This window comes from Camellia sinensis, chromosome 15 (assembly GCF_055761805.1).
Source record: "Camellia sinensis isolate YWXY chromosome 15, ASM5576180v1, whole genome shotgun sequence".
In the NCBI taxonomy this organism is placed as follows: Eukaryota; Viridiplantae; Streptophyta; class Magnoliopsida; order Ericales; family Theaceae; genus Camellia; species Camellia sinensis.
Window position 1 is genome coordinate 108179511 of NC_138975.1, and position 14286 is coordinate 108193796.

Genomic DNA, 14286 nt, shown 5'->3' on the forward strand with positions numbered 1-14286 from the left:
TCATAATAATAATAATTATTCAAAAACAATCAAAAATCTATGTACCTGAAAAATATCTCGAAAATTACCTCAAAATTTAAGTATATGCCATAGATTCAAATTTTGTGGTGGTCATACTCAATTTATTCACATTTTGTTTTTTTTTTTTTGGAGATAATTTTCAAGATTTTTTTTGGGTACCCAATATAAACAATTTAGAATATATCAACTACCTATTCTAATCTATAAAGTCAACATAAATTTTGTCACGCTTCTTTATTTTCCAATGATACCCATAAAAAGGTTACAAATTCAACCCATCTTTATTATTCATCAAATCATCTAAAATTTTACATGTAAAATTACAAGCACATCGCTCGCTAGTATCTATAAAAATCAAGTGGCTCTAGTTTTAATAGTGTAACAAGGTAACATTGTATCTGATAATTGCATCCATTTGGTTTGTCGAATATGTCTTGGCTAAGCAGTATCTGCGAGCTAGCTTGAACATCCCCGTGCCTTCGACGATTGGCGTTTCCCTAACCTCATTTGCAATTGGATTCCGACCAATGACACTGAATGAGCTTCCATTGCAGGGACCGGTAATGAAGTTGTACGTAAGCGTCATCAGAAGGCTAAGCTCATCGTGCTAAGATGACATACCATAAATCCCTTGAGCGCGGCTCATCACGTTTGAGTTCAGAGCATGAGTGACAGTGAGCGGGTTGTCCATCATGTAGATGGATCCAAAGATGGCTGCAATAGGGTTTGAGCCAGTAAAGTTGGACCGGCCGGCTACCCTAACTGCAGAAGGGTTCGGACCACCCACCGTGTCATGCATGTAGAACTCGACATGGGTTTGCTTGAGCTTCTTGGCCTCTGTGGCTTGAGAGACCACAAGGATTGCAATGGCAAAGAAGATCAAATGTTTCATTGCCAAAGCTATGTCAAGAATTCAATTGAATTGCTTATGTTTTTTGAGTCATATATATTGAAAACAGATGCATATAAATAGAGAGTAGTGAGCTGTTTTTCGACCAGGCAATGTTTGTTTTTTCAAAGCAGTTGAAAGATTGACCCTCCTCCATGTACGGATGTTATATGTTTCCGGACTGTTAAGGACAAAAATCTCCACGTGGCAAGTCCCCATTTGTTGTGGTCCACATCAGGCGGGATTAGAAGGAAACTTCGAGGTTTTTCTAATGGAAGCTTCTTCTTCTCCCTCATATTATTCAAATTTTCTGAATGGTTTAAAAAAGACAGAAGATCAAAACAGTGAGTCAAAAGAAAACACCTAAATAAATTTGAAACTCGTAAAAAATCAAAAAGTCATCTCAAATATATTAATTTTTTTTACATTATATTTTAACTAAAAAGTCAAAAAATTGCTAAAAAAACCTGTTTCTAAACGAGGCCTCTAAAATATGAGTTTCACATGTGAATTCTATTTGGACAGGTGTCCCACTTTTATCTTATATATGTGTTCTAGTATGGGAAAATCTTCTATATTCACAACTGCTTGAGAGAAAGATCTTCCTATTTGCTTTAGCCTTACTAAGAAAGGTCCGTATAAAGGGTACACGGCTTCCCCCAGGCTACTTACCTCCGAGATTAGTCGAGGTGCGTCACTCCGAAGGGGTGCTGGCCCGGACACTCGGTCATCAAAAAAAAAAAAGAAAGGTCCGTATAATTATGTACAAAGTTTATTATATATATGGTTTACACATCAGAGTTGGTGCGTGTAATTCGCCATTTTTATTTTTAGATATTTGGAAGTTGGAAATGTGGTTGGCAAACTATTATCAAACTTGTAATGCTCAATATACTTTTTTCAAACCTCAAGAAATAGTAGTGTAATTTATTGAAATAAAAAATAATATAAGAAAAATGTTAATGACCACCCTGTAAAAATTATATAAGAATATATAAATAGTTCATAGAAATATTTAAAAACATGTTAAAAATGCAATAAAATTGTATATATTTTAGCATTTCCTCCACCGTGTGATATTCTTAGCACAACCCTATATTAAAAAAAAATAAAAATAAGTAAGATAAATTACCCTAACTTCCCTCATGATTTTGAAAAAAAAAAGACAACAAATTCTACAAATTTAGCTTAATTACATTGTACTCCCTTGAGATTTAAATTGACATATCACTTTGTTTCCTTACCATCAACTATCAGTTAATCATGAGAATGAAAATAATATTGTCCTATTTATACTGAAATATATATATTATTTTAATTATCTTCCATGTGTCCACACACCACATGCATTAATCTAGTTTGCTTTACCTTTACTAAAAAGGAAATCCACATAATTATGCCAAACTTATAATGAGGCTTGTACTTTTTCCAAATCTCTAGTGTAATTTACCCTAAAATTATAAAAGCTAATAAATTTCATGAACTTTTGTTATTAAATAAATCTCATTTTGCCAAACAGCAATCATCTTTCTCAATCAGTTGGGTATTAGTTCACCTACTCAAATCTCAAAAATGTGATAAAATACATCAGCAAACTACATGCGGAACTTTCATATGTGAAGAAGAAAATATGTCAAAAATGTGCAGCCACCGACTTTTTTATAGGATTAGACAATTGCTATTTACAATTTTAGAATGGAAATGATCATAAATTCAAAGAATAGTAGTTTTAAGAACATGGTATGGGATTGGCAATAATAGAAAACTATGATAACAAATAAAAATAAATCAATTAATCTATCATCACCTGGAAAATTCAGCAGAAGTCGCTCAATTTGCCAATTTTAATGTCCTGCTCCGCTAAAAAGCCTGTAATGGCATTTCTTTGCCAACTTTTGAAACTCCTGCATCCATCAGTAAATAATTGATGACCTTAGATAGATTACTGGTAAAACAAATGAACAAAGTCCCTGCCAATTATGCACATAAAAAGTAAAAATAAAAATCATTCCACCATGCAAGATTATAGACTAAATTACGGTAAAATACTAGGCTGTGGAAAAATCGCACATGGAACTCTTAGCTCAATAAAGTATGAACAGGCACGTATTCTTCGCATTAAACATTAGACAAATCTGTGTAAACAAGTCAATTTGATATTTTAATTACTTTGTATAACTTCAAGTGGTCGGTGGGGTAAGACTTTAATTTCCAACTTTAATCACTCCCCTAAGCCAAAGTCAAGTACAATGTTTAAAATTCAATTTCTTGATCATTCAAGGCTCAAGTATGACTTGTACAACTAATTTTTCAATTTTAGAAGGTTTGAAAATAAATTTCTTGACCATTTAAATATGAACTGTACAACTAAGTTTTCAATTTAAAAGATGTTTAAAAATTAATTTCTTGATCATTTAAGGCTCAAGTATGACTTATATAACCAATTTAAAAGAAGTGTACTCAATTTTCAAGTTTGTACTAGATCGTACGAGTGTACTTTCCTTGTAAAGGTTTATTTGGTGAAATATCCTTCACAAATTGTAAATATTTAATTTCACAGATGAATCACATTTATCTCAATATCATAAAAAGGCATATAATAAATTGAAGTGCAAAGTATAAAAAAGATGAACATCAAGATTTTTATAGTGGTTTGGTGACTTGCCTATATCAACTCCTGACATCCCTACCGGCATTAATCCACTTTAATCAAATGGATTTTCACTAGGGTAACCCAAAACTTTTACAATCACTCCTTCAAGGATTTTAACTAGGTACCTCTTCCACAATCATATAATGGGTTTAGGCTCACTCAAAATCACAAACTTAAAACGCTTTGCTAGACTTACAAAATCTATAAAATGAGGGGACCTGATAACCTTAACCCTTAAGCCCAAAATGACTCCATGTAATGTGGTGTGAGATGAACAATAGTGTAAAGTCTATACTTAAGGGACAGGGACTATACCTTTCACAAGTGGATATAGGGGTAAGCTCTTGAAAGCACTTACTTTATGAATGAAAGCTACACACTCTTTCATATGTTAGATTTACACTCAAAATGCATATGTTGGTGTATAAGAGATGTATAAGGGTCTCTAGGTGCCTTCCTCTCATCAAAAGACCCCAAATGGGAGTGTTCGGGTATTTATGTCAAGACTTCAACGGCTATTTTTTTCTAAAAATTTCCAAGGTATGGTCGACGATATTGACTCATAGTAGTTGTTCACATCCATCAAGATGGTCAACCAAATTATGATCACTGTAGTCTACCACATTTATGAGCATAGTCGACCATACGATGAGACAGACTAATCCTACTCTGTGGTCCTCTCTGTGGTCATCCATGCTACACAACATGGTCAAACAAGCTGAGAAACTTAGGTTTTTATGGTCTTTGTTTGTTTGTAGTAACTTGGTTCTATCCTAATTCAAAACCTTCTTCATGCCGATGAAACTCTTCCACAACACTTAATGCATGCCAAAGAAAATCTCCCATCACTTCAAGCTTCTATGGTGTTGTAGGTAGTCAAATGTGCTCTCTTCATAGTAGTGACTTCAGTTCTATAAGAGAGACCTATTTTGATTTGTGTGACATCTCTAACAAATAATGCAGATGCCGAAACTAACCATTTTATGGTGCTGGGCAAAATTAGCATCCCACAATTTCAAGTTTATAATAGTTTTTCTCTTTACACAAGATGAGCATTTAAAGTATGATAGCAGGGCTTTCTTTGCATCAAGGGGATTATGTGAACTTCCAATGCACTTGGCAAATACCTAACTTGTTTAATCACCTTATGAATGATCTCATAATTGATTCATCCACTGATTTCTAATTTGCATTTATACTGTTCGATTGATAAGATTTTGTGAGAGAAGAAATGAAAAATGAGAGCTTGGGTTGGGATCGCTCTTGTAGAAATTCCAGGTTTTATGCTCTTACGAAATCTTAGCAATCAAACACAGCATTAAGGTAAACTTGGTTTTATGTCTATGTATTAAAATAAAAAACAATTCTTTGGTGGGAATGACTAACTTGAGATCAAGATGTGCCATAACTTCACCCCCGGAAAAGCTGCCTTTGTAGTCTCACAGGCAACTTTGATTGCTTCTCTCCAAGTTCCACCAACACCCTCCACATTTGTCTGTTTAGATTGACCCAGATCTTCCATAGGCAATGAATACCCAGAAAGCAGATGGCCCACAAAAACACCACCTTTCCTGATTTTTTTTTTTTTTTTTTTTTTTTTAAAATGCAACTTTTTAATAACAAGAACCTTTACAACCTCAACTTAGGCATCAAAATTTGCGAATAAAATATTTTAAATGTTAATTTTATTAATTGCAATTTGAAGTTATTTATGAACCCCCAAACAGGACCAGGCTAGTATTCACGCATAATGAAATCAATGGAGATATAGTTTAAGCAAAATGTTCAGTTTGTAGTGATAGCAACAATTTCAAAGAGAAAATTGAAAATATTGAACATTGACTTCAGGTGAAAAAAACACTGATGCAAACAGAATTTTCATCAGAATTTGAAACTGGCAATGGTGCCAACAGAATTTTCTTGCTTTTGTTTGTGTGAGTTCTTTTTTATATATTTTTTTAGTAAGGAACTTCAGTTTGCTTCATCAACTGAAACATGAGTTTTCTGTTAGGAAATAACACCAATTGAAACAAAAACAAATCTAAACAGATATAAATGTAGGAATTAGGCTGAGGACAAACCACTAGAAGCAGAGTTCTGAGTTATTAGAATCTTTTAATCTTGACTCCTTTTCACATTCAGTTGATCTAAATGAACATGGCTTAAAAGGATAGATCTATTTATCTTGACAAGTTTGATGTATTAAAATATTTCACTGTTTCCAGTCAAAACATTACCCTGATCTAAGGAATCTGTTCCATTGATGTCCTTTTAAATCATTTAGCATATTAGATAAACAAACTAATGGAATACTTGGAAGTTGGCAAATGTATAGCACGCCATTTTACATCATGATTTTTCTCTTTTTTGTATTTGGTGGGGGAAAGAAATTTTCAAATTTAACCCAACCAAATGAAATGCGGTGAATATGATGATAGGTCCTACTCAAACAAATTATCTAAAACTTTCCTACAATGAAAGAGGATGGAAAAGAAAGGACTGTATTGAAGCACCTGTGCAAAGCAAAGACAGCAGGAGGAAACCAAAATGAGAAATGTCAAGAATCTTTCAACCAAACCCAACCAAATGAAATTGCAATGATTATGATAATAAGTCCTACTTTGACAAAGTAGCTAAAAGTTTCCTATAATTAAAGAGGATAGCAAATGCACTAAGAGGAACCCAAATGACAAATTCAAAAACGACTCATTCGGTCACAAATTCAAAGTTTCCTATTATGATTAACAAGAAGATTTTGATCTCCAAAGTCAGCAAACTAACAAAAGCTTTTCATATTATCAATACAAAAAGACAAAAAATTACATGGAAAGAAATGGCACAATACAAGAAGAGTCATTGAGAATTGATCCATGTTCACAAACTTATATCCACTCCAGCTAATCAGGGAACATACACATGTATATATATACATCTATAAGAAAGAAAGAAAGAAAGAAAGAAAGAAAGAAAGAAAAAGATACTCAACTAAAGCAATGTCTTGGGCAGCATCCCGCCTCTTCCAGTACTCTTCCGTACTGCCTAGAAACAGAAGGAAGCAATTTGCAATGAATTAAATCATAAAAATATCCAACTGGGAATTAAGATTGACAAAGATAATTTCAGGTTTGACCTGTCTATTGCTTTAAAAACAAGCTATTGCATATCAAACATGGGGCGGAAAACAAAAAAACTGTAAAACATAATCTTATCTTCAAAAAATTGCAAATTGTAATATTAATAAAACTGGCAGGATTTGTGAAGAGAAGTATACCGATTTCTACAAACATTGTAGGTGAATTAATTTCAGGTCCATGATGAGTCGCTTTCAATGTGACCTACACCGAGCAATGCCAATAGGAAACAACCCACCCTATGTATGTGTGCTCACACATGAAAGTATACTTAAAATGTAAATAAAAATATATATCTACCAAAAAAGGAAAGCCATGCAAGGTAAGGAAAGATACACTGTAAAAAGATAAAAATATATGTTTATTATAATAACAGTAACATTATTTTATAGGTAAAAAAGAGAAATGGCAGAACTCAAACAAAATTACATGCCAATCAAGGCTAAACTAAAACAAATTCTAGATTAACTCATGCTTTGGGGATATTTATGAAGTGTCATAATTACTTTCTTTTGAACTTTTGAGGCCATGTTCCAACTCTTGTAAAACGAGGTGGGCATAGAAAGTAAATGGAGAAAGGATTCAAGATTTCAAATTATTAAAAAACAGCCTTCCAAATTTCCGATAAGCAAATTTACATGAACAGAGTGCAAAACGAGGTCAACTAACTCAAGAACATTAGTGGTGAGTGTCTACTAACCATATACATGCATGCAATTTCATTTTTTCCTTCCTTGCTTGTTCAATTCACCACATTTGGGCATGTTTCGAATTTTATACTTTTTAAAACTATTTAATTGAATTTGGAAAAAAGTAGGTCACTCACTACATTTTAGGAAAAAAGGGGAAACATGGTTGAAGATGGGAGATAGTAGAGAGCCAGATAATAAAAAAGAGAATTAGGTATAATTATTTTGAATACTTTTAAAATGATGGAGGAGCTTAGAATCTAGTAATTTAACAAAATAGGTGATAATTAAAAAGACTAACAATGTGTTACCTCAAATTCAGGAGTGAGATTATGTGATTCAGCAATAGCCTTCAAGAGCCACAAACACGGTCCTATTCGAGGATTAGGTGGTGCTGCCCACCCGGGCCTTCCACCTGCAGGTGGCACCTCGTCTTGGCGTAAATGAGGCATGCCTAAACCAAATGTCACACACAGAAAACATTGCACGACGACACATAATCAGTACACGTAATGCATATCACAGCAAGTAATTCGAGGAACAGTGAATCAAAACCTATCAGCATAGTTTTAGTACCAATTGGATGAACAGTAAGTGCGGGACGATTTGAGGCTGCCGTGTGCTTGCTCAAAAATATGACCTCATCGACAACTTCTCCAGTCGCCTCCCTCCCAACGCTTGTCCAAGTGATCCTCTCTTACAATACTCTTATCATGCTTCAGTAACCTCACTGCCCTATTCATAAAACTCGACATATCCTATACACAAACCCGCAAAAATTTAGTCCTAAACCAATATAATCATGATACGAATTCATACATTTGTCATAAGAGGCTTTAACCATTTCACATTTTTCTTTAAATTTAAATTAAACAGATAGTATATGGAAAAACTTTATTATCAAACAACAAAAAAATGTGATTAACAACCGCACAAATTTTTTCTTAATGCATATCACTATTTGAACTATCTTTCCGCATTCTATTTTTCCCACAAGTGTTAAAAACCAACAATACTTTCACCAAAAAAAAAAAAAAAAAAAAGGTGATTGGTAAACACGCCTTGCACTATTTATTTAATTTTGAATTTAGCAAAACTTAAAATGTTAAAAGCCCTTGTGACACCAATAACCCTTGTGACACTTAAAATGGGTTCAGAAACCATTCCAACATTGAACAATTCCATTTTTTGTGTAGTTGGGCCATGCTTGTTTGAAAAGACCGAGTTACATGGGATTAGCATAGCATTCCAGTTAGTCCAAGGATTATCAATCCTTTTAGATTATATTTCGTATCGTATGTTTGGATTGATTTAAGATTACGAAGAGCGATGGACAAAATCCTATCAATGCTGCAATTTAAATTTGTATTCCACCATCGCTTGGATTCAATAGTCCCCACATGGGGATAGTGTGTCCACATGGACTATTAATCTAAAAATTCCAATTTTCTTAGTAAATATTAAGCATTTTGTTGGTTTATTAATTCAAATCTTGAAATTTAAATAATTAGTCTGAATCTTTTCTTAATCCTTCATTTTGTAACTATTAATTAATCAGAATTCTAACTTTGTCAATCAGGATTAAGCATTTTGATACAGTGATTCCATTTTCAATATTTGAGGTGACAAATAAACTGATTTGTGAAGTGTTGTTAAGTGACGATGAGCGGCGCAATATAAGGACTGAAGCGAGAGGAGATGCTAACCTGGAGGAGAGGACCAGGATACCAACCGGGCATGGATAGGAGGGCAGAGGCTGGGCCGATGGAGGCTGGGTCGATGGTGGTTGCCACCACCAGCGTCACCATATCTCCGATTGTGCTGCTAAAATGCGCCCGTACAACCCTTGTAATGCTTGGTATGTAAGGGCCAAAGGGAATGGGAATGTTTCGCCTTAGAGTTAGCTGTCCAAATCCAAGTAGTGTCTGTCATCTTTCACCACTGAGATGATATTAATCTTTTTGCGAACTCATTCAAGTGGAAAGAGAGAAAATATTATATGAGAATTATGAAAATTAAAAATTAATCTGATAAAAATAAATATAAGATATTTTAAAAAATTTTAAAATTATTTCAGTCATGATTACTTTTAAGAAAAATTGCAGAAAAATGATAAGGACAAAAAAATTGCTGACTCAATGGTATTTCCAAACAAATTTCAAAAATTAAAAAAATACAAAATAGAGAGAACAGAACTTCTCTTTTTAGAAGATTTCCGACGATATTGCGGTAACCCCCCTTTATATTTTTAAAGTGTAAATTTACACTCTTAGAATATAAATTTGTAATTTTAAAGTGTAAATTTGTACTTTTGATGTTTGCAATAGAGATTTTCAGAATTTTTTCCTCTGATTTTAGCATAAATTTTTGGTTTTTCAATACCCACAATAGTTTCCTCCTCTCTCAAGCCTTCTCTTATACTATTGTGGGTGTACTTCTTTCTCAACTCAACTTCTGGCGGTGTCCGAAGTCCAACGACGGTGGTGGCGAAGTTGGGTAGCGATGACAAGGAAGACATCAACTAGTACGGCAGGCTTTTCAAGCAGATCTTACTTGGTTTGATGTAGATTTTGCTTTCTAAACTACATCTTTGAGAAAAATTGGTGATTTTTCCTAAATCGTAATTAATTGGTTTTTCAAAAAAAAAAAAATATGTATATATATAAAATAAAATGATGATATCATGAATTTATAAAGACAAAACTACCCTTCTCTTATTGTCTTCCCCTTCATTTCTTCTACAACTTTGGCTAGCTACCACCTTAGCTCATTTTCTTGTTGGGATCGTCTGTGACGTATGGTTGAGCTCCATTAGTGTCTCGATGGTGGGTCCTTTCTTATGGGTTGGATGAAATTAGGCCAGCAATCGGTTATCTCAGAGCCTAGACCTACGAATATAGTGATGATACCTCAACGTATCATTTTTTTTCGTTAAAAAAAAAAAAAAACAGAAAAACAATTGTACTACATACTACGCCCTCCCCAAAAAAAAGAACAAAAAATTTTTATTCAAAATTTAAATGCGAACAATTTAATCTGCATATGACTCACGACACACTAACTCTAAATGTACATCCTATACTTGATGCTCATGATAAAATTTTGATTAAATTTTTATCTTAGCTAGAATTATTTGTAGAAAAATACCGAGAGACAGAAAGGGGAAAAAAGAAAGAAAAACGAAGTTTCCAAAACAACAATAGTGACGACGAGCAGCCAGGGCCTTGTTATAACGCCCCATCCCTTTACATGTCATCGATATTGTCCTCTTTGGGCCACGCCTGGACTGATTTGTTCTTCCCAGTAGGTTATCCATCCCAGAACTACTCCAGCCTAAACACACTTAACTGGGAAGTTCTAATAAGGATCTCACCACCTAGGAAAAGGCCTCGATGCTATATAAGGGTCTAGATTTTTATTTTTATAGCCTAGGAACTCTCCCTTCATTCTTGATCTGGGACACTAGGGCCTTACAATTCACCCACTTTAAGGCTGTACGTCCCCGTGCAGTAACCTGTTAGCTCGCAAGCTCGCCTACATGCACCGAGAGACGCTAGGGACCCACACTTGGTACTCTAGAGAGTCGGCTCTGATACCATTTATAACACCCCAACCTTTCACATGTTATCGATATTGTCCGCTTTGGGCCACGCCCGCACAGATTTGTTCTTCCCAATGGGTCACCCACCCTAGAACTACTCCAGCCTAAGCACGCTTAACTGCGAAGTTCTAATAGGGATCTCACCACTTGGTAAAAGGCCTCGGTGCTATATAAGGGTTTAGGTTTTTACTTTTATAGCCTAGGAACTCTCCCTCCATTCCCGATGTGGGACACTAGGGCCTTACAATAAAAAGTTTGGAGATAATGAATCTGTCAAACAACCTCTTGACCGTTACAACCAGTTTGCATTAGCTGAGAACGATCCCCTGTGTATCTGTGGACCAGCAAGCCGCACCACAGAGCCTCTAATCACGCTCTAGTTAAGAGGCTTTTGTTCATCCACCAGATTTTAGGTCCTAACTCCTTAGAGCTTAAGGATTCCGAAATACAATCCTATAGAACAGATCAACAATACCCAAAAGCTTAAGTCCAAGTTATTTAGTAGCAAGGTAGTCGTGCTTTATATGCCCAAGATCACCCATGCAAACTTTCGATGTGGGACAGGGTGTTACAAACTCCCCCCACTTATAAATCATCGCGTCCTCGCAAGGGTCTATAATCAATCAAAATACCACGACAAGCTCGTGGCCAGCCCAGAATAAGTGGCTCACATGGTTGTGTGCATGGGTCAGCTTTGATACCATTTGTAATGCCCCACTACTTGCTGGCCCAAGCAACCTGTGGGTTGATCAACAATACCTAAAAGCTTAAGTCCAAGTTATTTAGTAGCAATGTAGTGGTGTTTTATATGCTCAAGATCACCCATGCAAACTTTCGATGTGTGATAGGGTGTTACACTTGTGGTGCTTCCTAAAGTAGAGGGAGTCTGGTTTTGGTATTTGGACAAGGCTTCCCATCCGTTCACTGTACAATCTGCATATTTAATTCAAATTTCCATATTCATAACTATGATTACACAAGCTAATAATAATCCCAAAAAAGTAAAACAATAAAAAATGTATAGATTTAGAATAGTTGGTTGTAAGTTATAGCTGGGAACTTACATAGGGAAGGTAAAAGAACTAGAGCGTCCATCAGATTGATCAGTGGAGGATTCACTTGATTGGGTGGTGCTGGTGGATAATACCATTTTACTTTCTTTAATGATTTCTTCTTCTTCTTCAATGATATCATTCTTCTCATCCCCTCTCCAAACACCCCTATGCAATATGGTGTCCATTTCCAAGTTCATGTTCCATTTTCCCTTTCCCTTTCCCTACAATAATATAATTTTACTTTCTCTTCAATTTATTTTATTTAATTTGATAAGTAAGCATTTTATTACCAAAATAGAAAAGCACATGCAATGATGAAACTCAATAAGTCATTCAGTAATTTCAAAATATCAACTGTCATTTTTCTAAAATTCCCAACCAATAAATATAGAGAAAATTTTTATATATTTGACAATTGCGACCCACTTTTGTTAGACAGTTGAGATGAGAGATATGATAACCCACTTAATGTTTTTTAACGTTTCTCATTTATCGGGAACACTACATATATATATATATATATATATATATATATATATATATATATATATATATATAATTTTGATCAGCAAAACAAAGGAACTTTATTGATAATTAAAAATTACATCAAAGCAAAGCAAAATGATCCCAACTAGGTTGGCACCAATAAATAAGCCCAATCATCTGCTAGCATGATAACGAGTTGGTGAGAAACCAACCAAAAAAAAAAAAACCTAGCAAAACAAAGAAAAAACCACAGGGGCAACACCAAGAGTTAAGAACAGGAATCACAGCAGCAACAATGACAGAGTGAAGAACAATAACAAGCAGCACCACTAGCAACAACAAGCACTGAGTCAACCTATTCCTTTGCTACAGAACTTGATTTGTTGCAAGTTAAACAAGAAGTCATTGACAGAGAAAGGTATACAAGGAGTTGAGGCTCTAACCCACAAGGCAACCCTAGTTTCAATTTGATCACACAGACCAGAAAAATCTGGTTGCTTACCAGAAAACACCACCTCATTCCTATGCTTCCAAATGGACCAAAAGGTAACAAGAGGTAAAACATTCCAAACTTTTCCCTCAAATCTATTACTAGTAAAACCAGCCCACAACTGTAACACACCTTCTACTGATGCAAGCATAACCCATTGTGACCCCCACCAAAGAAAAATATTAGCCCAAACCCTCCAAACAAAAGAACACTACATAAATAATGTCATATGGTATTCTAGGACGAGTTAATAATTTGTTCATTGTTAAATCATTTGCCCAATTTAGTAAAATTTTCTTTACTTTTCTCGTGATGGGTCACAAACAATATTTTTATTTGGCATTGTGGGAAAAAATTAAGAAAATAATATATGTTGGCACCATTAATTAGAATAAGAATGTTAAATAATAGCTTTTAAATAATGTAACATGTATATATATATTTCTTTTGAGTTTAGCATATATACCAAAGTGTGTAATATATATACCAAAGTGTGTAATGAAATAGAAATCAGAATATACAACTGTTAATATATTACTCTTATTTGAGTATAAGGCACAACATCAAGAGGCATTTTTTCACCTTTTTGTTATATGAGATACAAGGTGACTCATTTGTAGGATAAATATATCTTTCATATTCTTCATTCAACACATGATCATGGCCACGGCTTCTTGTACTACTGCCACTGTTGTAAGCTTTCTCTGTATACTCACTACCATATCTAAGTTGTTTTTCAAAACAAAAAAAAATGAAAGTAAGTGCATATTTGTTCTATTTCAAAATCAAGTTTAGTTAAAAAGTAATACAATTCCATACATCGATATAGCAAAAAATAATTAAAAATACAGATATGGTTAGGATGTCTATGAAAAAATATTTTTAGAATTTGTAATATTGCATAATGTATAACAATTAGGAAATCAAATGTAATATATGATTAATGCAAAACATAATTATGTTAAGCATCAATGATCATCAATCCTAATTGGTCGGTCATCATAGCTAGTGAATGAAAACCAAAAAAAAAAAAAAATGACCATAAGGGAGATCAATGAATCTCTAGGTAATATTTTATAATTACAAAAATACCTTATATTTTTAATATTTCTAAAAATAAGCACAATATAATTATTTCACTATCTTTATTTTTTAAGAATTATATTTATATCCTGACGTAAAAATAAGAAAAAATACCAAGTATTTATTTTGAGCCAATTAAATGCACAGAGTCTTATTCTTGAAACCTAAGTTATAATAGAACAACTATA

At 34.0% G+C, this 14286-nt stretch overlaps 1 protein-coding gene and 1 pseudogene across 1 annotated transcript; both read right to left on the minus strand.

The window, feature by feature from the left end:
• Positions 1-225: 225 nt before the first annotated feature.
• On the minus strand, positions 226-9359 carry LOC114282804 (D-aminoacyl-tRNA deacylase). The gene is given in 8 exon segments (XM_082907804.1): positions 226-1220; positions 2718-2814; positions 6550-6602; positions 6835-6898; positions 7695-7837; positions 7960-8050; positions 8052-8141; positions 9090-9359. Coding segments are annotated over 7 exon segments (603 nt in total). The 5' UTR covers positions 9192-9359; the 3' UTR covers positions 226-1220; positions 2718-2754.
• Positions 9360-11251: 1892 nt separating this feature from the next.
• LOC114282826 (small nucleolar RNA U3) lies at positions 11252-11498 on the minus strand (annotated as a pseudogene).
• Between the last annotated feature and the right edge of the window lie 2788 nt (positions 11499-14286).